This window comes from Aspergillus caelatus, assembly GCF_009193585.1.
Source record: "Aspergillus caelatus strain CBS 763.97 unplaced genomic scaffold BDV27scaffold_46, whole genome shotgun sequence".
Lineage (NCBI taxonomy): Eukaryota > Fungi > Ascomycota > Eurotiomycetes > Eurotiales > Aspergillaceae > Aspergillus > Aspergillus caelatus.
Window position 1 is genome coordinate 10,275 of NW_022475309.1, and position 23,308 is coordinate 33,582.

The following is a 23,308-nucleotide window of genomic DNA, read 5'->3' on the forward strand; positions in this document are numbered from 1 at the left end:
TCACTCCGCTTTGGGTAGTAAGGAATAGCCTCAGCATCCTCACTCCGCTTAGGGTAGTAGGGAATGGCCTCAGCATCCTCGCTGCGCTTCGGGTAATAGGGGATGGCTTCGGCTTCCTCGCTCCGTTTAGGGTAGTAGGGAATAGCCTCGGCATCTTCCTTAGCTACATAACGCATGTGAGTATATATTGATCAGAAATAACAAGAGCGAGCCCTTACGAAGAGGGGATGCCATGGCCAGTGGAAGACCGATGGCGAGCAGCACAGTGAATATCTTGAACTGCATGGTTGGAGACAGACACGATAGGGTACAACTGGTGGAGATACGACGGACCGGGTAGTTGTGGCGTTTTGTAGGGGCTTGTGTTCAAAAGATGTTTCAATGTTTACGACAATATTGCCCATGAGGGGGCCTAATTTTATACCTTGGGCTTTACTCACAAATATCTGTCATGCAAGGCTTCTAACTAGAGCATGGTGGAGTGTAGTCACAGTATGGCACGGTCTGGTGGCGAGCTGAAAACCACTCCTTACTTGCCGCTTCCCTTGCTTGCTTTTTCCTACCACTGCCCACAACGTCATATAACAAACATCATACCCAAGGAATTCATCGGTGTGGTCGATTACACTGCTATTACCCCTCCTTGATTCATGCAGCATGCTGGATTCGTAAGGGAGGACGCCATCAGAAGCTGGACTTCTTGATTTTTGACATACAGTGGATACTTGGTCGCGTATAACAAGTCTAATGCGATACCAAACATATATTCAACCAGCATCCACTTCTGTCAAAGGCACCTACCACTCTTTTCTTACTCTATTCGAACATTAGCATATGCAAGTTGGAATCTCAAATGCTGACTGGGTCCCTTTCTGTTGCGGTGAACAAACAAACAAGAAACCGCCATCTGATTCACAGTCTCCGGGTTAGGCTCATAAAATATCATTTAGACTGGTCTCTTGACTATCCTTCGCATATTTCAATCAAGCAAAAACATATCATGTCACACTGCAAACCCAAGGAGATAGCAAGGCCGTCCACCGATGGGGAGAGTAGTTTTTGCAAGGGGGACAGCGAAAGAGATTCCGAGAGGGGTCTCTTAACTGACTCTCTGCCAGCGAAGTCAGAGAATTATTGGTCCAGCCCTGGTACTGAAAGGAAGAGACTTCACTGGCTAAGTCTTTGGATAATATGTTTGAACATCCTGATCTTCTGTGCCTCAATCTTATTCCTCTTATCACCATTCTCCAGCCGCGCCTGCCTCAACCATCTCAGTGATCAGGACAAATGGAAAGCAACCTCATATTATGGTGAGCTAATCCCACGAAAAGTGTTGCAAACGGGAGAGCACAGGCTAAGGCACTACTGCAGCGCCTATACTAGAAAGATTTGACATTCCGCGCGTCGTGCTAACGACGAACGGCTCATTATATGACTCCGAGCCGCCCTCTATTATGCGCATACCCCAAGGCGATGAAGCCGATGCCGAGTGGTCCAGGATAAGCTCGGGAGTCTTCCCGATCCTGATCTCAGCGCAAGAGGTCCGCAAATTAGGCAAAGACCCGGCCCTAGCAGTCCGAGTCCCCGATGAGTTCGGCTATGGGCCTGATGCATACCTTGCACAAACAGAAGTCTTCCATCTCCTCCACTGTCTTGATATGCTGCGCAAGGAGATCTCCTATGAGCACTACTATTACCCAGAATTCGGTAACAATCCAGATGCCCAGCACACGGCCCATATTACTCACTGTATTGATATTCTGGCCCAATTTATCAAATGTCAAGGCTCTGTGGATGTGATTCTATTTAATTGGGTCGGAGGCTGGGACCAACCTTTCCCGGACTTTATGAACAAGCATGTATGCCGTGACTTTGAGGCACTACTGGCATACGTGAACGAGAACTCGCTTGCGACAGAAGTCTTCCAGGCTATGAAAGAGCCACCCAGTGACTATCCAGTTCAGCCGGATCCTTCAATAGCGCCATTTGTTCCTACAGCTGTTCCGGGAAGTTAATATAACACCTTGGTGTTCGAGAAATGCCATCCTTGATATTGCTGTGCAATATGAAGTATTATGCCGTTTGGGCGGAACCCTTGCATATTAGATATATAACACATAGCAAATAGGAATTAGATAGTCCAAGGCTTATTGGTAAGCTATTGCTGGGCTAAATATCAGACTTGTCACCGGGGTTTATAAGTGAATTCTGCCGCGCATTTTGCCGGCAAGGCATAGATATCATTGTTATCTATGCCTTCGGCACTTGGCTCCTTTCCCGACACTGTTGTGCCTCGATAGATGTAGAAAGTTCATCCTGGTCGCCTGTTGTGTTTGTTCTGAGGCTTTGAGGGTCCTCCCTATAGTGTCTCAGTTAAGTTTGCCTTCTCTATTCTTCACGAACGAAATACGCACTCAAGATTTCTGTTAGGCAGAAACAAGGTCAGGACAAATACAGGGACTGATAGCACCAGGGCAGCGATGCAAATATATCTAAGCGGAGTTAGTGGGTCATGTAGATCCGATTGTTTAAGACAACGAACCCTATCACATCAGAATACTACACACGAATATTAGCAACCGGCAATATATGAGTACTGACTTTGCGTCTCAACTTACTGCCTGACTGACGAGCAAACGCTCGGGCGTTCCCCATGCTGGTAAGTCACCCGTAACTGAGTTGTATAGTGATTCAATCCTGGCTGTGTTGCTTCCATCCTTAAGTCGGGCGTGGAGCCGCCCTCGGAACGTACTGGTGTAAATACCCCCTGCTATTGCACTCCCAATGCCCTTTCCTAGATGGCCCGCCATGAGGGTTATAGATGTGATTTGAGCCATTTCAGCGTGTGGAACAGCGACATGCGCAGCAATAATGAACACAGTCTCAATAGCACCGGTGCCGATTCCTTGCACTACCTGTGTAGCGAACAGCGCTGCTGAAGAGCTAGTATTACTCCTTATATGCAGCATTGCACCATAACCGGCAAGGCGAACCAGAGATCCAGCGATACCGATCCATTTATAAGACTTCATCAAGTACATCGCTAACCCCGTGACGATACCAGCCAATCCTTGTGTGACATCTGCAGTATACATTAAAAATGACGCATTCCGAACTGAAAGGTGGCGAGCCACAAGTGACCATGGAAGTAGATATGTCTCTGCACAGGTCTTTCCAGCAGCATCCAAGCAGGATAGCGCAAAGACAATGACTACTCCTGGCATATGAAAATATCGTGCTGGTGCAACTGGGCTCTTCGCAACCCGTTTCTCATATGGGTACACACAGCATAGGGTAATTAAACCGAGTATCAATACGGCGCTCACCCATGGTGTTGTCCAGTGAGCTGGTGTTTCAGCTGCTACGCTCAAGGGCAACAACAACATTGCAAATCCAGTCATGATGAGGAGAACACCGCCAAGATCAATCTGAGAGCAGAATTGATAGAGAGTCATCTTTACCCTGATTGATCGACCAGCTCGTTTCGCCCGCAGTCGTATGACCAGCATTGGTATGACGAGTGAAGCTCCGCAGACCGGCATAAGGATTGCAAACATGGAAATGCCCCAACGCCAACCTATGCCATCTACAACTGCTTCAACAATAAAGGCTGCAAACCAAGGGATGACCAAATAAGGTGCGTAAATGGCATTATACGCAAAAGCCCTCCATCGACGGCTGGTAAGGTCAGATACTAGCACTGTGGCAAGAAGTGAAATCCCAGCTATACCAATACTGTGCAATAACTTGCCGGCTGCCAAGGCTGCCAGGTTCCTTGATTCCCCACAAAGGATATAGGATACTGTTAGTATAATGATTGTCAGAATAAATGCTGGCGCCCTACCCAATATGTCTGATACTTTGGCCATTGGAAGCTTGCAAACGGCCGAGACAATACTGGAGGCTGTTGTTATAATAGCGAGACGCGAAAGCTGACCAAGGTCGGACGTTGCATAAGTCAAGTAGTTGTACTGAGTGGATATGTCTAGATCACTGACTTTCGAGTTAATTTGTTTTCTACAGGTTAAGGAACGTACCCAGTGACTGTCACGGATTTTTTCCCCGTGAAAGAGGGCGGCTAAACGTACTATACAAGCATAACAATAGCCAGTCTTGTCATGTCAGTGGGACGCTCAGATTTCCGCACGAAGCAAAACGTACCCGGCCCAAAGAGCATATCTTTCCTTCCGGCTGGTGGCCGTTTGTACATTTTGGCCGTCATTAACCCCAGACGTCTCTACCATTGACTCGCTGGGAGTAGCCTTCGATTCCAAACTTTCATTCGCATGACGAGTAACAACAACATTCTCCAAGTCGCGAGAGGAGACGGTGACTTCACTTTGGGTTGTGGCGGGCATGGCAGCCTCTCAAGTGCAACCGTCGGCTAGGAATGCAAAAAGCCAAAACTAGAATTGTGCGAAAATAAAACATGCGCAACAAAATGACACACATGACAGGTATCTATATTTGATATTGGGAATGAACATGACGTCTCACTGGTTGCGTCCAGTATCCTCTCTAGGCACCTTCCGCATCCGTAGGAATCGACACGCAGAAACGTTCGGGCCGTCATGTAGTTGCAACGCTGCATAGTAACTGAAGTATTTAGACTCGAACGAGAATAATATCACTCATTTGCATCGAGTACGCTCTGGCACAGCTACCATACGCGATGTCCGGCGGAAAAACACGAGTCACACAACTTCGAGTCGCAGAGGGGCGTCGCGATAAGGGTGGTGGAGCAGATGTGGAACAACAACCGATAAAAGTCATACATCCTTTGATGAAAGATGCTTAGAGTGTATCAATCGTCAAGCTATGCCATAATAAAGATAGAAAAGAGAGCAACGAAACCTCAGCGTGCGTGGCAGTTGGGTTGATACACAGTCACTTCGTCAAGAGTAGTATCTCACGGTTATGAGAATGTCGGATCCGGGTGAACTTGAGATTGTGTTGCAGATTTTCGGATCACTACTCCCACCCGGAACACAGAAACGAAGAGACGCTCATTCGTCTTCACATAACCGTTTCGTAATGTTTCTATAAGGCCCTGGTGCTCATGAGACCTCTAATGCATCCTCTACTGTATCTGTCTCTTCTTCGCAAGAGAGGGTCGTAGTGCAAAAGGAAAGTTGGTAAACTTGATTTAGCCTTGCTTTTCTATTTTTCAGAAAAGTAACTTGAGCTTCTTCTTTGAAGAACCGGTACTGGCTCAAGAGGCAGCTCGCTATGGTCGACGTTGCCGCCATCTCGAGGGGAAATCCATTCTAAGCCTCGAGCGCGGCCATGATTCTTCGTACAGCCTCGCTCAGATAGTCTTGAGGCTGCGAGAAGACTATTCTATACCATCCACCACGCTCCGAGCCAAACAAAGAGCCGCTAGCTAAGAAGACTTTCTTCTGTAGTAAGAGATCCATGACCGTTTCACTAACATCCTCATCGTCCTTGACCTTTGGGTGGAGTTCGCGATATTTCTTCCCTAGATTCATCCAAATGAAGAATGCAGCGTTGGCTCCAGTCGAATATTCAATCCCATTGCTCTTGAGCTGCTGCACAACGAATGCATAATTCTCTGAGAGCTTCTCGCGGTTCAACCGGATATATTCATCCGTGAAATCGACGTCTTCGAGCAGGAGAGCCACCAGGTGCTCCGACACCCCCGATACATAAGAATATAGACCAACATTCCTTAATGCAGCCAGCATATCACGATTGGCTTGTGAGATGATAACGCCCAGTCGGAGACCATTGGCACCAAAGTCCTTGCTCACGCCCCAAAGGATATGAACAAGCTGGGGATCAATAATGCCTGTCAAGTCGAGTGAGAGGGCAGATTCAAAGTCCACAGGCTTGGGACTCTCGTCGACGGTATTCTTCCAGACGGACAACGCATATATTTCATCACTAATGAAGTGCATCTGATATTTCTGGCAGAGCTCCATCAACTTCACTAGCACATGTCTGGGGTAGCATCGTCCTAGTGGATTGTGAGGATGACAGAGTGCCAGCCCCTTTACTTTCCGTCCTGTTGTCTCCTGGAAACTCAACAGTGCTTGTTCATACTTTTCGACTGCCTCCAAGCTGAACGGATCACAGTCATCAAAACTCACAGGGATAACCGTTGCTCCAGGTCGCAGTGAAATATCCGGTATGAACGTCCCATAGTACGGTCTTCCCAGAAGAATTGCCTCGCCAGGTTCCGTTATAGCCCAAGACACATGCTCGATTGCCGACGAAACGCCGTTGGTAATGAAAAGATGACTGGAGTCCACCGCATGCAAGGGGTGAAAGTGTCTGTTGATAAAAGCGGACACAGCACGTTTTGTTCTCCCTGACCCAGTAGGTCCATCATTGTACGTGAGTAGTTTGGCAGGCAGGTCGAGTTGCCGGTTGATGAAACTCAACAGGTGATCGTGCATCAGGACATTCTCCGCAACACCCACATTCACATATCCATTTTGATTTGTCTTTTCACACCATAGGTCGTTCATCACATCCCACATCAGGTTCTTTGAGCCTGTTACTAGGGCACTCTGTGCCCTGCGGGAGATGGTCGGATGTGTTGTCCCTGACTGCGACATTATGGACGGTGGAATGCGGAGAGAACGTAAGCAAGGGTGTATTGACAAGCCAGGTTTTTAAATATGACAGACACTACAGAATATATATATTGCTAAAGATCGAGGTTTCTCTTTCAAGTTGAATCAAATTTAGGAAAGAATTGGGTATACTTCCACAACCGACTTCGGCGTTATAACGGTTACGGACGGTTACATTCGGGTGGATCTCCGAGGAATGACCGAGAAATTATTATCCAATGGTTTTGAAAAGCCTTGAAACTCGTATACGTATAGACTAGCCAAGGACTGGAAACCTTGACAATTTGACTTGCTCTACATGCTATAATTGTAGATTATATGGTATTACCTGGTAAATTGAGGATGGTAATGAAGACCCAACCGTTGGTCTTGATTCTAGCGGAAATTTAACCCCAGGACAATGCACCTGGATCCTGGAGGCACATTCTGATATTGACCACAACCCTAATAGTTTTGTACTTTGAAGTACTATACGTAGAATGTTTAAAGTTAGTCTCCACTGCAAAGGCCGAATGCCGATACTGTTACCGGCCATCGGTGATTGCATCGGGTTACCGAGAACACTTCACGATGAACCTATCAAACACAAGTCCAATACACACCTCGCTTTACCTCGAGACACTCAAACCTGTTCGGGTATACAAGAACTACAGTATATTTACAACGTTTTCTTGGGGTGATATAGTGGTTACAATTATTTTCTTGGTTACTTTGCTCCGGATACCTTTGAGCTTGTACTGGCCGTACCTAACATAATGTGTGAGATCCTATCAGGTTTTTGTGATAAAATCAAAATAAAGAGTACTACTAGCACAGAATGTGGGAAAGTGAAGAGGTTGATATAGTCGAATGTACACGTTGCGGGGGGAGTAATTCTAGCACAATTGTACCAAGATACATTGCTATATATATTTTGGTGGGACAGCTGTGGATCTAGTACCACACTGCGCAAGTAACCTTGATAAAGCTAGTTTGAGGTTAATCTCTCGACTCGGAGGTCAGTAAGTCAGTAACTTCTTTAAATATCGTTTGGCAACTATCACTCCCATAGGCGCATGGGTTTCCAACCTCTGGGGATTAATAGTGGTGTATATACATACACCACGACCTGGATTAAGCACAGTGAAAATCTACAAACTCATGGTCCAAGCGCCTTTCAAGGACGAACTCCGTTGCAAAAGTTGGTAAAAAACGTATGGCTTGCAAAGTATCCTCTGTTTCTCGATACGGGTAATGAACATGGTTTTATTATGAACTGGTAATTTTTTGACGAAACTTGCCCGTGTATGAAGATCTCTCTATTCAACACATGATAAGGAATTTTGTTGCGGCAGACCAACGGCTATTGAAACACATTTTGCATGAGAATAAGGAAATACGAAATGGAAAAGATCATCACCATGGCGCATTCCCAGCAGTGACTCGTAGAATGTCCGCCAACTCGGACAACACATGAGATGAAAACAAAAAAAAACATAGCGTCCCACGGCGGTGTGTAATAATAATGACAAGGCGAAGAAAAGTAAGTCAACAATGGAATACATGACACCGGATTAAAGGGAATACTCCGCCACGTCTGTAGGTGGGATGCTGGTACGAAAGAGGTATTTGTACAGACGTTTCACATAATGCAAATTCTAAGAAGCATTTACTCGGGCTTGCGTCCAACCATCAGGTACATGGGGGTGAAGAGCTTCTTCTCACCACCCGCCACGAGGCAGTCTCCTGCCAACGCCAAGCTGTCGGCGGTCTTCTGGGTACCCTTAGGGGCGAGTCCAACAGTTTCCAAAGCGCCGACGAAGCGATGGGCGATGCCACGACCCCACCATGTCATGCGGGCAATGGTAAAGAAATCCCAAGGCGAGGTCATGTGCTTAAACGATCCGGCGAGAGGGTAGTACCAAGGGATAGCGTCGGGACGGTCAGCCAGATCTTCATGGTGAAGTACCTCGAAGCCGGCGTTCTTGAAGGCCTGAAGACCCTCAGACACCTTGACCATGTTGGAGATACCATCTCCCTGCTCAATACCCAGACGGATCTTGCGGTGCTCAGCATTATCGTTATCATACTCGTCGGTCATAAGCCACTCATAAACACCGAACACACCACCGGGCTTCAGCACACGGAGAATCTCCTTATACACACCCTCAAGCTCAGGAGCATGGCATGTAGCTTCGATGGCATAGACAGCGTCGAATGAGTTATCGGGGAAGCTCATTTGCATGAAGTCACCCTTAACGAAGCTCAGTTTGTCGCTCAGTCCCTCGCGCTCAGCATAGCGAGTAGCACGTTGAATCTGGTAATCATTGTTGTTGAATCCAACCACATTGGCATCGGTAAATTTGCAGATCTCACGCGCGGGACCGCCAACACCGCAGCCGACATCGAGGACCTTCATACCACTCTTAATGCCCATGGTGTGGGCCAGATAGTGTTCATGGCGGGCAATGGCTTGGTGGAAGGGCTCGCCCTGGGCAAAGCGGCAGAAATGGAAGGAGGTACCCCATCCGTATTCATACAAATCGGTCGCAAGGTTGTAGTAGCTGAAGGATGTTAGAAGAGTAACCAGTGGTATGAAGCTGGGCTTGGAATACATACTGTCTGGTCAAGGTAGCGTACTCCGCACGGCGGGCCTGTTGAGATAGTTAGACCACATGTAGACAAGTTGTACAATTCCAGTAATCCATACCGCGCGAATCTCCTCAGTCTCTTCGGCGGCATCCTTGTTGTCCCAGTGCTTGAAGTATTCATCAACCGCAGCCTTCTGCGCAGCGGCGTCCTTTCCTCCAAGCATGGCAGCGAAGCCGCCTTGAGCCTGGGACGACTGTCCATGGAGGACGCGATTGAATTCAGCGTCACGAGTATGGTTCTCTTGTTCCAAAGTAGCGGGAGCCATGGTTAAAAGCAATTGGCTTCAGGCGTGTTGAAGGTTTAAAAAAGGGGTGAATTGGTGAAGACAAGAATTCAGCAGGACAGCAACGACGGAGCGGGAAACTTCTAAGTGATTTATACACGAAGCAAAGAAAGAAAGGAAGAAGCCAAGTAGCCGGATAGACAACAGAGAAAAAAGAGACAAGAATGAGAAAAGAAGAGGTCAAAAATAGAGCAGCGAAATAAATTCAGACAGCAAACAAGATCGACGGAAAGAAAGGAGGCGGAATTGCGACGATTTGACACTTCCCCTGCCAATCAGCTGGCCAGCCACCCACGCTGCGGGAGACTAGACCGAAAGGAGCCATCCGGGGTTCTGGCCCTGGAGCCGGAAGGATGTTATTCCGACACGGCGTTAAACCCCTTCAAGCAGTCGCATGTGAGAAATCATCGTATTCCGCGTATTCAATGTCGATGGAGATTAAAATCCACATTGATTTGATGTTGAAAGCTGCTGGTGGACCCTGAGCAACGTTCGCTTGGACACTTAATCTTCAATAATAGATTCTTATCGATGGAGAGCTCCCCACATACGTATTTACCTCGAAATTTTTCAACTTCTCTGCGCCCACGAACCTATCACGTGGGATTCCAGCATTATGTCAGCACATTAGCCACATTAGCCACACCGCCCAGCCACAGTTGGAAGAAACGCTGCTATCGATAATCATCATTCTTTTGCCAGCCATTGAACGCCACCAACACATCACATCCTCCTTGCTCTGGGTCCCCGCACCATTTGAGCTAGGATAATAGCACATCAATATGCCTCCTCCGCAAATTAAACAAGACCTGAACCGATCAGGATGGGAAACAACCGATTTTCCCTCCGTGTGCGAAACTTGCCTGCCCGATAATCCGTACGTGCAGATGCTGAAGGAGGACCATGGCGCAGAATGCAAAATCGTAAGTTGGTTCTGCGTCTTGAATACGTCTACAGCACTTTAAATGCTGTCATGCTAACCGATGGAAAAAGTGCACTCGCCCTTTCACCATATTCCGCTGGAAGGCGGACCGCACGGCACGCACTAAGAGAACGGCGATCTGCTTAACCTGCGCACGTCTGAAGAATTGTTGCCAGTGCTGCATGCTCGATTTGTCATTTGGACTGCCAATCGTCGTTCGTGATGCTGCGCTGAAGATGGTTGCCCCGGGCCCGGAAAGCACAATCAACCGTGAATACTATGCGCAGGAGCATGAGAAGGAAATCGAAGAAGGGCGCGGTGCGGTCGAAGCGTATGAGAAAACAGATGAGAAAGCGCGTGAACTTCTCAGGAGGCTCGCAAACAGCGAACCCTATTACAGAAAGCCCCGTCAAATCGAGGCTCCGCAGGATGAGGAGGGCGAGAAACCGTCAACAAACGCGCCGGTGGTACATAGCCGTTATGGCAATGGCCCTGGACCTATCCGTACGACCGAAAGCAGGAGGGGTGCGCCCTTACCAGGAAGAGGACGCGGAAATATGCGTGGTGGCCGTGGAGGCCGTCCGTTCCCCGGCACGGCTCAACTGCCGCCCTCACAAGAGGATATTCTCCCGCCCGCGGATCCAAATGTTACGTCCCTCTTTGCCACTGGTGTTGAGGATGACCTTCCCGAGCATACTTTGCGTACCTTCTTCTCGCAGTTTGGACAGCTCCGGTCGTTGGTCTGCTCTCATCGCGCCCACTCCGCATTCATAAACTTTGCTACTCGTGAAGGTGCAGAGGCGGCCGCCAAGCACTGCCAGGGCAAGGCTGTCATTCAGGGCTGTCCATTACGGATTCGTTGGGGAAAGCCTAAGCCATTGGATAACATGGACCGTGATGAGCGTATGAAGTATGCCCGCGAAGGTCGCTCGGCCGCGACGACAGCGAGAGCCTCGGGCTCAGGTAACAAATCGATCACCGCTGCTGGTGAAGATCTTGGCAAACAGGAGAAGCCCCGGAGTTACGCTGTCGCCCCGCCCCCAGGTAGTGGTGAAGTTCAATATACCAGCTTGTCTGGTGATTAGTTGCACGTTGACATGTCCATAACTTCTCTGCATATTGTTCATTGGAATCAGGAGGCATTACTTGTATGTTTAAAGCAGGCGTTGTGATGTGTGTCTATTTCTCTTTTGTTACATTTATATCTTCAATCGAAATACCCCAGAAGACGCCAAAGGAGAGAAAAGTTGGGTATACTATAATACAATGCAAAAATGCTGGTGTTATCATGTCCATCCTTTGTAGAAAGCTCTCACACAGCGACCTTATGCGGAACAAGCCTTATGAATCTTGATGTCCTTGCCCGCATGCTTAATCGAATCATTGTCACCACGCTCGATATCATCGTGAATCCGGAGTTCTAGAGAGTCGCATGGTTTAGCCTCTGTCTATATCCAATGCATGCAAAGTACTGTGCAAATAATCAGGTACAACTTACCCCACTTCGCTGCTTCATTCCCCTCCTCTTTCACTCCTTGCACAATGTTGTGCTTTAAGATGTTTGCCACTTCAATAGCATGGTTGATCTGCATGGGCGTATCGATGCCTACGCGCTTATGTTCATCGAACTGACGGCGCACCTCCTGACGAGCGGCGAGGAGTACACGAGTGTCCTCTGTGAAAGTAATGGTTAGCTCTTAAGAAGTGTTATCACAAAGTAGAGTACTAACCATGGAATGCAATGCGGGTAGCGCGGAGAATCTGGCGGTAAGCGCCGCGGGCTGAAAGGGCTGGGGCAGTCATTTCGTTATAATACAATAGTATGAGTCGAAAGTTGTTTGAAGAAAGATTTTAATCGTCTTATATTGTTCTCTCCGTGCCAAATTCCGGGCTTTGCGGCGATCACAGTATCGGTTCAAGATTTTGGCGATAAAAGAATTGATTCGATGCGACGACACGGATAGGCAACTGAAGTGACAAAGAAGAAAGCTTTCTATAGACGAATATGATAGCTGAGAAAATAATGTCAGAATCCGGGATAAGAAGTTGCAAAAAGAATATAATTCTTCGTTCCTGACATGGTCAGTCAATCCATGGCCTTCGATGACCTCCGAAACACCCGCCGTCTGATTGGAAGTGCCGAAAGCGGGAAGTCGGGGCAGAAAAAAAGAAAAATCGGGCTCTTCAATTTTCTGCCATCAGCCCCCCATTCTTATCGCTAGCACACAACTTTGGGTATCTTTCCCTCCTAAATTCCCCGAAGCACATCCAAGACAATTGCTTCGATTTAGACAAAATGACTACTGTTCAAGTCGTCAACGTCTCTTTGCCCGCCCTTTCTGAGGGCTGGTCCGCCGAGAATAACTTCAAGGCCGTTGGCACTCTCTCTGGTGCTACGCAGAGGAACCTGGAGGCTGTTGGTCCTCACTTCTTGGCCCACGCTCGTAGAGTATGTGCTCATTTATTCAGTTTCGGTAGTTGAGTTCCTTGCGGTTCTCACTATCGGATATTGATATATTGAATTGGTGCTAACAACCCTCTAGAAGCGTCACCACCGCACTTTCTCTGAGGATGAGAGAATCCAGGCCCAGCAGAACGTCAAGAAGACTGAGGAGGAGGATGATGGCGAAATCTCCGAGGACGAAGACCCCATGATGCTGTCTCGGGACGCTAAGGACTGGAAGGTATGTCCGATGACCTCGCTACGGATGTACATTTTACAGCTTCAAAGATTCTAAACATCTCTTTCACAGAGCCAAGATCACTACGCCGTCCTTGGTATTACCAAGTACCGTTGGCGCGCCACCCCCGAGCAGATCAAGCGTGCCCACCGCAAGAAGGTTCTCCGTCACCACCCCGACAAGAAGGCCGCCCTGGGTGACCGTGATGAGAACGACAGCTTCTTCAAGTGTATCCAGAAGGCCCACGAAGTGCTCTCGGATCCCGTCAAGCGTCGTCAGTTCGACTCCGTCGATGAAGCTGCCGATGTTGAGCCTCCCACCAAGAAGGAGGCTGCCAAGGGTAACTTCTACAAATTGTGGAACCGTGTCTTCGAGTCCGAGGGTCGTTTCTCCAAGATCCAGCCTGTTCCTAAGCTGGGTGACGACAACAGCACCTTCGAGGAGGTCGACAACTTCTACAACTTCTGGTATAACTTCGACAGCTGGCGTACCTTTGAGTACCTTGATGAGGATGTGCCCGATGATGGCGAAAGCCGTGACCAGAAGCGTCAGACCGAGAAGAAGAACGCCAACGCTCGCCGCAAGCGCAAGGTTGAGGACACTGCTCGTCTCCGTAAGCTCGTAGACGACTGTGCTGCTCAGGATGAGCGTATTAAGAAGTTCCGTAAGGCTGCTCGTGCCGACAAGGACAAGAAGCGTCTCGAGAAGGAAGCCGAGGCTAAGCGTCTGGCTGAGGAGAAGGAGAAGGCTCGTCTGGAAGAGGAGCAGCGTAAGAAGGATGCCGAGGAGGCCGCTAAGGCTGAGCGTGAGAAGGCCAAGAAGGCCAAAGAGGCTGCTAAGAACGCTACTAAGAAGAACAAGCGTGTTGTCAAGGGCTCCGTCAAGGACGTCAACTACTTCGCTGATGGCGAGGCTTCCGCCGCTCAGGTCGACTCCGTCCTGACCGACGTTGAGCTTATCATGAGCAAGATCGATGCTGAGGAGCTTGCTGGTTTGGCTGAGCGTCTTACTGCTGCTGGCAAGGATGCTGCTGCTGTCAAGAACGTTTACGCTGAGGAGGCTAAGAGGCTGGTTGGTGCCGGCAAGCTCAAGGAGGGCGAGACCAAGAACTTCTAGATTACTCATCTAGAAAGTATGACTTTGTTATGAACATAATGCGTCTCTAGTACACGGTTCTTTGCTAGAGATACTCGTCCAGCGATCTGGCGCATAGCTTAAAAAACGCATGATCACGATCTATAGATAGATAGATTTGGTTTTCAAAAGACTAATGGAGGCAACGATTCTGATGCATCTTATACTTTCATTCTAGCTAGCGATATACAATGTTATAGAACCACCTCCATTGATAGTTACCATTACCCCGTAATTGCCTTTCTAGAGCACCTACAACAGTTCCAAAGTGATAGAGACATGTAGCCCTTTTTATCCTTTCAATAAGCCCCAAACCTTCCCACGAGCATACCCTATATTCTATACCAACAGGACTAACCGCCATAATATGTCATTTAGCTAATTAAATAGAACTCGCACAGAATTGCACATCCATCCGTTGATCTCATAGCTCATTATACAGAATAAAAGTAGTAAATTAAGTGCTTACATAAATATAACGTCAAGGAGCTGCTTCCCCACAAAGTCACGACCATATCAAAGAGATCTTCCTCCAGAACACATTCGGCGTGCCTTTCTTCTCCTTCTTAATAGCATCCATTCTAGCCCACGTCTCAGCCTCAGCATTAACTTCGTCAATACCAGATCTCAAATCCACATCTTCTGGGTTATATACCCAAGGGTCCTTCCGGCCCACTGTCAACTTATGTCCAAAATAAATAGCCAAGAAAAGAGGAATCCCAAGATAAGCCGTCAAAAACCCACTGGCCGAAAATCGACCGGGAAAGAAAACAGTAAACCCATTACACAACAACAGCACCGTAAAAACAAAGAGACAAACCCACGCCGCAACAGGCTGGATATGTGAACGATAAGGCATAACGATACCCTGGGCATCGCAGGCCTTCCGGAACCGAAGGAAGATGATACAGCACGTGAGCCAGGAGGTATATCCTGATGTATTGGTGAGACTGACGAACCAGTTGAAGACCTCGCCTGCCTGGGAGCCGGCATTGAGGTAAGCTAGCAGGGTGAAGCAGCTACTGCCCAGGACGGCGTAGATGGGTAAGCCGTAGCTGTTGCAGCGGGTGAAGATCTTGGGTGCGTTGCCTGCCACGGCGAGGGAGTAGAGCGCTCGGCTCGACATGTATAGGTAGGCGTTACCGGCGGACCAGGCGCTGGTGAGGATGCAGGCGTTGATGATGGAGGGGAGGGCGGTGATGCCGGCGTTGCGGATTGCGATGACCCATGGGGATGCGTTGGCGTCACCGGTGTTGGATGTGAGGCCTTCGGCGTTTGAGGGACAGGTTACACCCATGGAGAGAGTGCCGAGGATGTAGAAGACGACGAGGCGACCGAAGTAGCGGCGAGATGCTTTAGGGAGGTTCTTGCGTGGATTCCGCATTTCTCCACCCGTGAATACCATCAGCTCTGGTCCGAAGAAGAAGGAAAAGCCGGACCAGACCCAGACGTAAAGAAAGGAGGTGAAGCGGCCGCCGCTTCCAGTGACTATATAAGCATTCGTTGCGCCAGGGTCATTCCAATACCGGAACCCAAGTCGGTCATGAGTGGGTGCTCCGCCGAGCATGATGACGAGGGATAAGATGATCATCCCGATTATCATGATTACTTTGATGCCTGCAAACCAGAATTCGGCCTCTGCGTAGACACCCACTGGACATAGGTTGAGGCCTACGATGACGGCCAAAAGGACGGTAACCCATACGGCGATATGAACATTGTTTGGCCAGTAGTTAATCACAAGGCTGGCAGCGGTGATTTCGTATGCGACGATGATACCAAATGAGTAGAAGTAGAGCCAGCCCAAGGCAAAGCCAAGGGATGATGAGACGTAGCGGCTACAGTAGTATGCAATCGAGGACCCGGGGATGGGAAGGTACGTGCTCATCTCAATCACTGCAGTGAATACGCCGTAAACAAGAAGGGACATAAGTCCATAGGCAAGTAGGAGGAAGCCTGGTCCCCCAATTGCAAGCGCCTGGCCAGCACCAACAAAGAAGCCCGTGCCAATGGCACCGCCGATGGCCATCATTTGGGCATGGCGAGACTTGATGTTTCTTTTGGTTCCAGCCCGTTCAGCATACTGGAATTGCTGGCCAGCCGAGCAACTTTCAACTTTTCCGAGATCAAGGGCGTCTTTCTTCCCAGCATTGTCCTCAGTAGAGTGTGGTGGATCAGCGGCCTCAATCATTGTGAGGGATGCATACAATAACTCTAGTGAAGAGATGATAAAAGGGGAAATCGGTGTAAAAGAATCTACAGAAGAATGTTCGACTCAGAACTGGGCTACGCCGTGATTTAAATCTAATCTACTAGTCTGGGCATGATACTAACCCTCGTCCTTGAACTGATACGAGACGTGGCTTATCATGAGGCAGCATTCTTATTGCTGGCAATATTGTTGTTTGATAGGGTATGACTTCAAAGACCTTCCCTACTCTCATATCAACGCTGTATCGTTGAATTGCTGAGTGGCCAATCAAAAGTTAAGCTGCGTTGGGAAAGTCTCCGCATCCCGTGACTGCGTTGCCCTTCCTCTTTTGGCGAATATGCGCCCTTAGAGCTGGTGTCGGATCTTTTCTCCACTTTCCCCCACCAAGGTCAGATGGAAAGTGAAGGAGATACTATCTTGTGCAAGAAATGCCTACTCGAAGTTGTCTGCCACATGATCACGATGCTCACTGTGGACCAGGGGTATAGGTAGAGTCCACAGTATAAAAGATGACATATAGACCCCGCACTAACTGGCCATCTGGCAACTCACCATCTTCTACAAGGACATCAGTCAATCATACTCAGCAAAAATGGGTTCCATCGGGGCACGAGAGCAAAACTACGATGTGTTGATAATTGGTGCCGGCCTCTCGGGCATCTACAGTTTACACGAGGTTCGAAAGAATCTTCCCTCCTTGAGCGTCAAAGTCCTCGAAGCTGGAGAAGGCGTAGGAGGTACCTGGTTTTGGAATCGCTACCCAGGTGCCCGATTTGACTCTGAAACCATTTCCTATCAATTTTCATGGGATAAAGAACTCTTACAGGAATGGAACTGGAAAGACACCTTCTCCGCACAGCCGGATACTCTCGAGTATATCGAGCGGGTTTGCGAAAAACACGACTTGTACAAAGATATTCAGTTCAATACTCGAATTAAGTCTGCGCATTGGCAGGATGCGGAACGTACTTGGCTTTTCGTGGATGAGGCCGGTTTCCACTATCGCGCACGCTTCTTCATTAGTTGTTTGGGTGTTCTATCCAATCCGACTCTACCTGCGATCCCCGGTCTCAAAGACTTCCAGGGTCAGTCATTCCATACATCACGCTGGCCAAAGGATTTTGACATGAAGCGCGACTTCGCCAACAAGCGAATCGGCGTGATCGGCACAGGGGCAACCGGGATTCAGACCATCACGGAAACATCCAAAGAGCCCAGTATCAGATCGCTCACTGTGTTCCAGCGAACTGCGAGTTGGTCTGCCCCGCTGCGAAACATCAAGATTACGCCAGAGCACATGGAGAAAATCAAAGCTGAATACGATGCTACCTTCCAACGGTGTGCTTCAACACCGACCGGCTTCCTGCATAAACCCGACCCTCGCAAGTCTTCCGAAGTGTCGCACGAAGAGCGCGTCGCCTTATGGGAGAAGCTCTATGCTGAACCCGGCTTCGCCAAATGGCAAGGGGCGTTCTGCGACACTTACACCGATCGTGAAGCGAATAGCCTATACTCCGAGTTTATGGCGAGCAAGATTCGAGAAAGAGTGCATGATCCCGTTGTGGCAGATAGCCTGATTCCCAAGAACCATGGCTTCGGTACGCGACGGGTGCCGTTGGAGAGCGGTTACTTTGAAGCATTCAATCAGCCAAACGTCCATCTAGTCGATTTGCAAAAGACGCCTATTGAGAGGGTCACTCCGAATGGGATCCTCACTTCGGACGGCAAGGAACATGAGCTGGATATTTTGGTATACGCGACCGGCTTTGATGCCATCACTGGTGCCTTTAATGCTATTGAGTGGCATGGAAAGAATGATCGGCCACTCATCGCCAGTAGTGACAGTGAAACAGGGAAGCGTGCTGTCTGGCTTGACCATCGACCTTACACTTATCTTGGGCTCATGGCTCCTTCGTTCCCAAATATGTTCATGGTGCTGGGTCCACACCAACCATTTGGAAATATTCCACGGAGTATTGAACATTCCGTTCAGGTTGTGAATCAGCTATTGCAGTTCTGCCACAATGAGGGTTACACCTTAGTTGAGGCAACTGAAGAAGCCGCAGACAGGTGGACCGAGCATGTAATCGAGTGCAGTAAGGGTGCGTTGTCGAATGAGATTGATAGTTGGATGACTGGAGTGAACACGAACGTCCCCGGAAAAACCGTTCGGAGTGTGGCCAGATATGGAGGGAGCGCAATTGAGTATCGCAAGCGATGCCAGCAGACTCGAGCAGTTGGCTGGGAGGGGTTCAAATTTGCACGAGGTTATACGCTTTAAGTATATGTTCTCGCAAATAGGGCAGTGTTTTTCTTTTCCAATAAGACCATTTCTTCTTTCAATTCTTCTCTTTGTTTTGTGGTTTTCTCAGTACTAATGCTAGAATGATACATTCTTAAATTCTGTCTTCACGAGCATTTGGTAATTAGTACTCGAATTGTAACATAGGTCAAATGGAGTAATTATTCAGACTCTGCATTTTACACCCGCTATGCTTCCCTCAGCCAAGCTAGTGATACTGTCGCACCGTGGAATCAACTACCATAATACAGATGTATAGAGGAAGGTCTATGCTCTGGTGAACAAGTATATCTGTCTACAGTATGGAAATGTTAAATTTACTACTTTATTAGGCTTATTATTCAGATCGATTAAAGTATATATGACATTTTACATTAATAGTGCAAGTGCGCTGCGCTCACCTCATCTTCTTAGGTGTGATTCACACATATCGGCCCGGATGGAACGAGTGTTCTCAGCTGCTTGCCATACTCATGACAGAAGAAAGAAACTACGTTAATTTTACAATATCCCTCACAGACCACGACATAATATACTACTTTCGCGATATCTGCTTATATAACTATTCACATTGCAATTTATTTACATCTAGTTGGCTGGCTCCTCTCTCTATCAGTGAACTTTCTATAGAATTTCTCCAGTCTATCTCTCCTCGAAAAGCACATTTTAACTTAAAAGAATGGCTCTTCTTGGCAATTGATACCCTCATTTCCCCCCGATTGTCAACCTAAGAACTCGCGTACTGTTTGTTTTAATTTGAAGGAGCTGTTTCCACACCATCGAGTTCTAAAGTACATTTTTTCCAAGTTCGGAGGATTTTCTTCAGGCCTTTGAGTTCTAAACAGTTGTAATTCTATTAGCTGCAAACTATATAGGATCAATGTTTTATCCATGATGCTTGTGCGCCCATATTAATATGAGCTACATAACCATGTGGGAGAAGTATAGTTCCAGATTCACCAGCGGATTTTTTAAATTTCAGACCGATCGACATCCCACATGCGTTCAATGAGGGCCAGTAAATAGGTCAATGAAGAAACAGATATCTCAATAGCTACCGGGACGTAGCGTAGAAGCCCTGCGGATACTCCACGTGCCTTCATGAGAATTCCGGTGTTGTGTGCTACTCAATTGGGAAGTGACCATAATGATAACCATCTACAAGCCCATGCGCACATTTTAGACAGCAAACTTTTCTTACACCCCAATAAGTCATGTGGCACAATCAATTTCATTCAAAGGATATATACTACACTTGGAATATGGTGAATATATATATATTTATCTGCTGAACATGAACTGTGGTAATTTTAATTATTTTGTCTATATACTATATGAAACTGAGTAGTAATGCATTGAAGAGGCAAAATACAGTGTAGTATCAGAACATTTCAGGGTAGGATGTTGTTGTTTAACGTTCACCCAAGATACCTGACAGTGACAGTTACAAATAACAATCATTTATCTTTATTGTGATTCCATTGGTTGTTCCAGATATCCGCTGGACCCTCTTTTTCTGACAAAAGTGAACACTTGAGACTTGGCTTCCTTCTTAGGAATAGCGCGATCTATGATCGACACCCTTTCGTGCGTGCAAAGGATCCCAGACTCTCACCTTTCTTACGACTACCAAAAGACTTCTGGAATTCAATGAGTATGAATACTGCTGCTGCGAACTGTGCTGATTTTCCATGTTGGACCTGTCGTCGCCGACGTCTTAAGTGCGACCGAGCACTCCCCATCTGTGGCAAATGCACATCTTCGCAGCGACCATGTCTGGGATACAGCAAAGACAAGCCTCTGCGATGGACAAACAGTGTGGCAAGCCGCGGCAAATTAATGGGCAAGCAGGTGCCACGTCAAGAGCAATATCTTCCAATCAGCAGGGTCCTGAATGATCCTGGCTTGCAGGATTTGTCTCCGTCAATGCGAGACTATATCGCTTATTGTAAGTGGAGTGCCTGAGCCAATTGAGTACTGGCTGATTGAAAATCAGTTGAGCAACAGTGTTGCCAGGAATGCGTGCTATATGATTTCGAGCGAGTAAATCCGTTCAAGGAGTTCATGCGATTGATTCCATCATGTCCGGGATTATGCCACGCGGTGGTGTCAGTCGCAGCTCTGCATCAGGCCTTCCGAATCGCATCAGCTCAATGCAACGAAAAGATTATGGCATACAAGTCGAATCCAAGTGAAGTACAAATATCACAATGGGTTGAGGAGATGCACCAGCTGCACCAGCTGCCAACATATCACGATGCTCTTTACCACAAACAGCAAACTCTCAGCTTCTTGAGAAGCGAAGCACATGCGGGATATTTCAGTAATCCGGACGGTGTCATAGCATCCATGATAATGTCCATATGGCTCGAGCTCATGGATTCTGGACGAGATACTTGGAGATACCATCTTCGTGGACTGAGAGAAGTGATGCCAAAGCGCGGATTATCCCTCGCGCCCTTCAGGGATGGAGAATTGACCGCTGACTTGCCTCAAATGATCGAATACTTTGGCACGAGCTACACGATGTAAGTAGGTCCCAGTCTGGATCCCGTACAGCAATGGTCACTAATTCGATGTTACAGTTTTGAAATCATAGGGTCGACATTTGTGAAAGCCAAACAGCCTTACCAGCCGCTCTTCTCGATGTCCACTACTCTCGACATCTTGAAGCGTTCTGAGTCCCAGACATGGACCGGGTGCCCCGCAACCCTTCTCTACGTGCTTTCTCTCGTGAATGCCGCTGCTTCGAGCTCTTACGAATTGCCACCGGATTTGATTGACAACATTTTCTCCCATCTGTGGAGCTTCTCTCCAATGAAGTGGGCAGTTGCGGTTGCGGAAACTCACTACATGAAACCAAGATATCAACTTGCCTGTGTCTGGCAAGCAGCGGTCGACATATACGCGCTGCAAGTTCTCCCAGTTCCTTTCGAAAGCGATGTTATCAACGGAGGGAGAATCAGCAATTCACTAGATGCAATCCTTCATCATCTCAAATCTATGGACCCCGCGGATGTCCATCTCAAAGGCATCTTATGGCCTGCATTTGTTATTGGCGCCGAGGCACAAACAATGTCTCAAAGGGTACTCATTACTGATGTGTTTGGACATCTGTGGACACTATGGCGCTGTCACAATGTGACAAATGCCTTGAAGGTGCTTGAGAAGATTTGGGCTCGTCGAGCTATGGAAGGGTCATCTCGAAGATGGATCGAATATGTCTATGAGTGGGGTGAAGATTGGATGTTCGTATAGTCACTTTATTCCTTGATTATCTTGCGGGCCTGACGGGACATTATAGCTGAGGTCAACATCTAATATAGAAGATTTTCAAGATTAATGCGTCTACTTTCTGCCAGCATGTACTTGCTCTAAAATAAAGTTCATGGTCTTGATCCCTAAGATCCACATCGACTCGACACTTGATATTTAACCAACTGGGGCTCTGTCTCTTGGCTTCCCCTTTGGGACTAAGTTCACTGCACATCTGGACAGTTACATGGTCCAGCAATGAGGTGCATCTTCAATTTCTGCGTCTTTAAAATCGTATCAGAAGACTTCGTGGGCACAAAACCCCCGGTCTTTCAGTATACTCTATTCCTACCTCACCTCCATACCTGTCTCATACCGTGTCTACTCTCGAGATAGACGCACCGGCTAACACGCAATATCTTCTTTACATCTTATGGAGAGGCATATACTATTCTCTCTCTGGTGCCATATATCTGCCATCAGCATGCTTTAGGAGCAAGTCGACGGCACCGTTAAGTGTCAGTCTCGCTGACGTGGTTCGTCATGCAATCGACAAAGCGAAGGGCCATTCCTCAATTCGTGAAGAGGAAGAAGTAGCCAGAAGCTACTTATGCAGAAGTACTGGTTTGTGCTGAGACTTTTCACCGAAATGGAACAGCCACAGCCAACGGAAGAGACCAAGCTTTTATCATTGGATTTCTCCCTTGCTATTCCAATGTCCATGAGTCCGACAACTCACACCCCGATCATGACAACGTCATATGCGTTGATTGTTCATGCAAAGATGGAGGGAGGAGAAAGGCTTGAAGCAACACGCGAGCTGCAAATTTGCCGTACAATGTTTCCCAGTACACCGCTAGTTTTTGAACATTTCAGAAGGTTCCAACGAATGCCATTCAGCATCGGGTTCTTCCCACCGCCTGAGCACCTGCCCAACTGCAGGTCAAAGGCACATTCAATTGAACTGTTCTGCTTGAAGGACCCTGGTACAGAGTGGTTGTCCCTCTGAGATCGAGCTACTTGTGGTTCGCGAAATGAGATGGTTAGTGGCAGAAGTAGTTGAAATTTCACACAAGCACCCTTGACCATTTGGCGCTGATCCAGATAAGAGGTACATAGGTGCAATCTGCGAAGGGAACATAAGAGGCAATTGGATGCCTGAGGGTCTTGTTTCCTAGAACGAAGACAAAGATGCTTTCAAGCAAGCCCAAGTATCAATTCGATTATTCGCCCAACAGGCGATGAGCGACATGGGACTACATTGCCCCAAAAGATGTTCGTATCTCCAT

At 47.8% G+C, this 23,308-nt stretch overlaps 11 protein-coding genes across 11 annotated transcripts in view; 5 read left to right on the forward strand and 6 right to left on the reverse strand.

Annotated features, from left to right (window-relative positions):
* BDV27DRAFT_86458 (uncharacterized protein) overlaps nucleotides 1–333 on the reverse strand; it is a 1,016-nt gene extending 683 nt beyond the window's left edge. The window contains exons 1-2 of the mRNA XM_032077813.1: nucleotides 219–333; nucleotides 5–163 (exon numbers count right to left, since the gene is read on the reverse strand). Of these exons, the coding sequence (XP_031929798.1) occupies nucleotides 5–163; nucleotides 219–285 (226 nt within the window). The 5' untranslated portion in view covers nucleotides 286–333. The remainder of the gene's footprint in view (nucleotides 1–4; nucleotides 164–218) is intronic.
* A 667-nt stretch (nucleotides 334–1,000) lies between these two features.
* BDV27DRAFT_170525 (oxidase ustYa family protein) lies at nucleotides 1,001–2,173 on the forward strand (the record flags this gene model as incomplete). The annotated part of the gene is made up of 3 exons (XM_032075320.1): nucleotides 1,001–1,310; nucleotides 1,372–1,859; nucleotides 2,129–2,173. The coding sequence occupies 3 exons, from the start codon at nucleotides 1,001–1,003 to the stop codon at nucleotides 2,171–2,173; spliced, it is 843 nt and encodes a 280-aa protein (XP_031929799.1).
* A 77-nt stretch (nucleotides 2,174–2,250) lies between these two features.
* On the reverse strand, nucleotides 2,251–4,358 carry BDV27DRAFT_155614 (putative transporter; the record flags this gene model as incomplete). The annotated part of the gene is made up of 6 exons (XM_032072175.1): nucleotides 2,251–2,359; nucleotides 2,415–2,492; nucleotides 2,543–2,559; nucleotides 2,619–3,993; nucleotides 4,089–4,112; nucleotides 4,162–4,358. The coding sequence occupies 6 exons, from the start codon at nucleotides 4,356–4,358 to the stop codon at nucleotides 2,251–2,253; spliced, it is 1,800 nt and encodes a 599-aa protein (XP_031929800.1).
* A 788-nt stretch (nucleotides 4,359–5,146) lies between these two features.
* Nucleotides 5,147–6,635, reverse strand: BDV27DRAFT_124877 (putative aminotransferase). The gene has a single exon (XM_032066198.1). The coding sequence runs from the start codon at nucleotides 6,579–6,581 to the stop codon at nucleotides 5,268–5,270; it is 1,314 nt and encodes a 437-aa protein (XP_031929801.1). The 5' UTR covers nucleotides 6,582–6,635; the 3' UTR covers nucleotides 5,147–5,267.
* A 1,181-nt stretch (nucleotides 6,636–7,816) lies between these two features.
* Nucleotides 7,817–9,741, reverse strand: erg6 (sterol 24-C-methyltransferase). Its single transcript, XM_032066199.1, has 3 exons — nucleotides 9,289–9,741; nucleotides 9,198–9,232; nucleotides 7,817–9,142 (listed from the first exon to the last, which is right to left on the reverse strand). Exons 1-3 carry the CDS (start codon nucleotides 9,493–9,495, stop codon nucleotides 8,248–8,250), a joined length of 1,137 nt encoding a protein of 378 aa, XP_031929802.1. The 5' UTR covers nucleotides 9,496–9,741; the 3' UTR covers nucleotides 7,817–8,247.
* Nucleotides 9,742–10,223: 482 nt separating this feature from the next.
* On the forward strand, nucleotides 10,224–11,708 carry slt11 (Pre-mRNA-splicing factor ECM2). The gene is made up of 2 exons (XM_032077814.1): nucleotides 10,224–10,436; nucleotides 10,507–11,708. Exons 1-2 carry the CDS (start codon nucleotides 10,296–10,298, stop codon nucleotides 11,518–11,520), a joined length of 1,155 nt encoding a protein of 384 aa, XP_031929803.1. The 5' UTR covers nucleotides 10,224–10,295; the 3' UTR covers nucleotides 11,521–11,708.
* Nucleotides 11,683–12,494, reverse strand: BDV27DRAFT_124881 (LYR motif-containing protein). Its single transcript, XM_032066200.1, has 3 exons — nucleotides 12,166–12,494; nucleotides 11,934–12,110; nucleotides 11,683–11,855 (listed from the first exon to the last, which is right to left on the reverse strand). Exons 1-3 carry the CDS (start codon nucleotides 12,236–12,238, stop codon nucleotides 11,761–11,763), a joined length of 345 nt encoding a protein of 114 aa, XP_031929804.1. The 5' UTR covers nucleotides 12,239–12,494; the 3' UTR covers nucleotides 11,683–11,760.
* A 168-nt stretch (nucleotides 12,495–12,662) lies between these two features.
* On the forward strand, nucleotides 12,663–14,455 carry BDV27DRAFT_124882 (putative ribosome associated DnaJ chaperone Zuotin). The gene is made up of 3 exons (XM_032066201.1): nucleotides 12,663–12,884; nucleotides 12,979–13,119; nucleotides 13,189–14,455. The coding sequence occupies exons 1-3, from the start codon at nucleotides 12,732–12,734 to the stop codon at nucleotides 14,230–14,232; spliced, it is 1,338 nt and encodes a 445-aa protein (XP_031929805.1). The 5' UTR covers nucleotides 12,663–12,731; the 3' UTR covers nucleotides 14,233–14,455.
* A 300-nt stretch (nucleotides 14,456–14,755) lies between these two features.
* On the reverse strand, nucleotides 14,756–16,441 carry BDV27DRAFT_170527 (amino acid permease/ SLC12A domain-containing protein; the record flags this gene model as incomplete). The annotated part of the gene is made up of 1 exon (XM_032075321.1): nucleotides 14,756–16,441. One exon carries the CDS (start codon nucleotides 16,439–16,441, stop codon nucleotides 14,756–14,758), a length of 1,686 nt encoding a protein of 561 aa, XP_031929806.1.
* Nucleotides 16,442–16,856: 415 nt separating this feature from the next.
* BDV27DRAFT_124883 (flavin-containing monooxygenase) lies at nucleotides 16,857–18,860 on the forward strand. The gene has a single exon (XM_032066202.1). It carries the CDS (start codon nucleotides 17,055–17,057, stop codon nucleotides 18,741–18,743), a length of 1,689 nt encoding a protein of 562 aa, XP_031929807.1. The 5' UTR covers nucleotides 16,857–17,054; the 3' UTR covers nucleotides 18,744–18,860.
* A 1,560-nt stretch (nucleotides 18,861–20,420) lies between these two features.
* Nucleotides 20,421–22,053, forward strand: BDV27DRAFT_170529 (Zn(II)2Cys6 transcription factor; the record flags this gene model as incomplete). Its single annotated transcript, XM_032075322.1, has 3 exons — nucleotides 20,421–20,712; nucleotides 20,761–21,292; nucleotides 21,350–22,053. The coding sequence occupies 3 exons, from the start codon at nucleotides 20,421–20,423 to the stop codon at nucleotides 22,020–22,022; spliced, it is 1,497 nt and encodes a 498-aa protein (XP_031929808.1). The 3' UTR covers nucleotides 22,023–22,053.
* Between the last annotated feature and the right edge of the window lie 1,255 nt (nucleotides 22,054–23,308).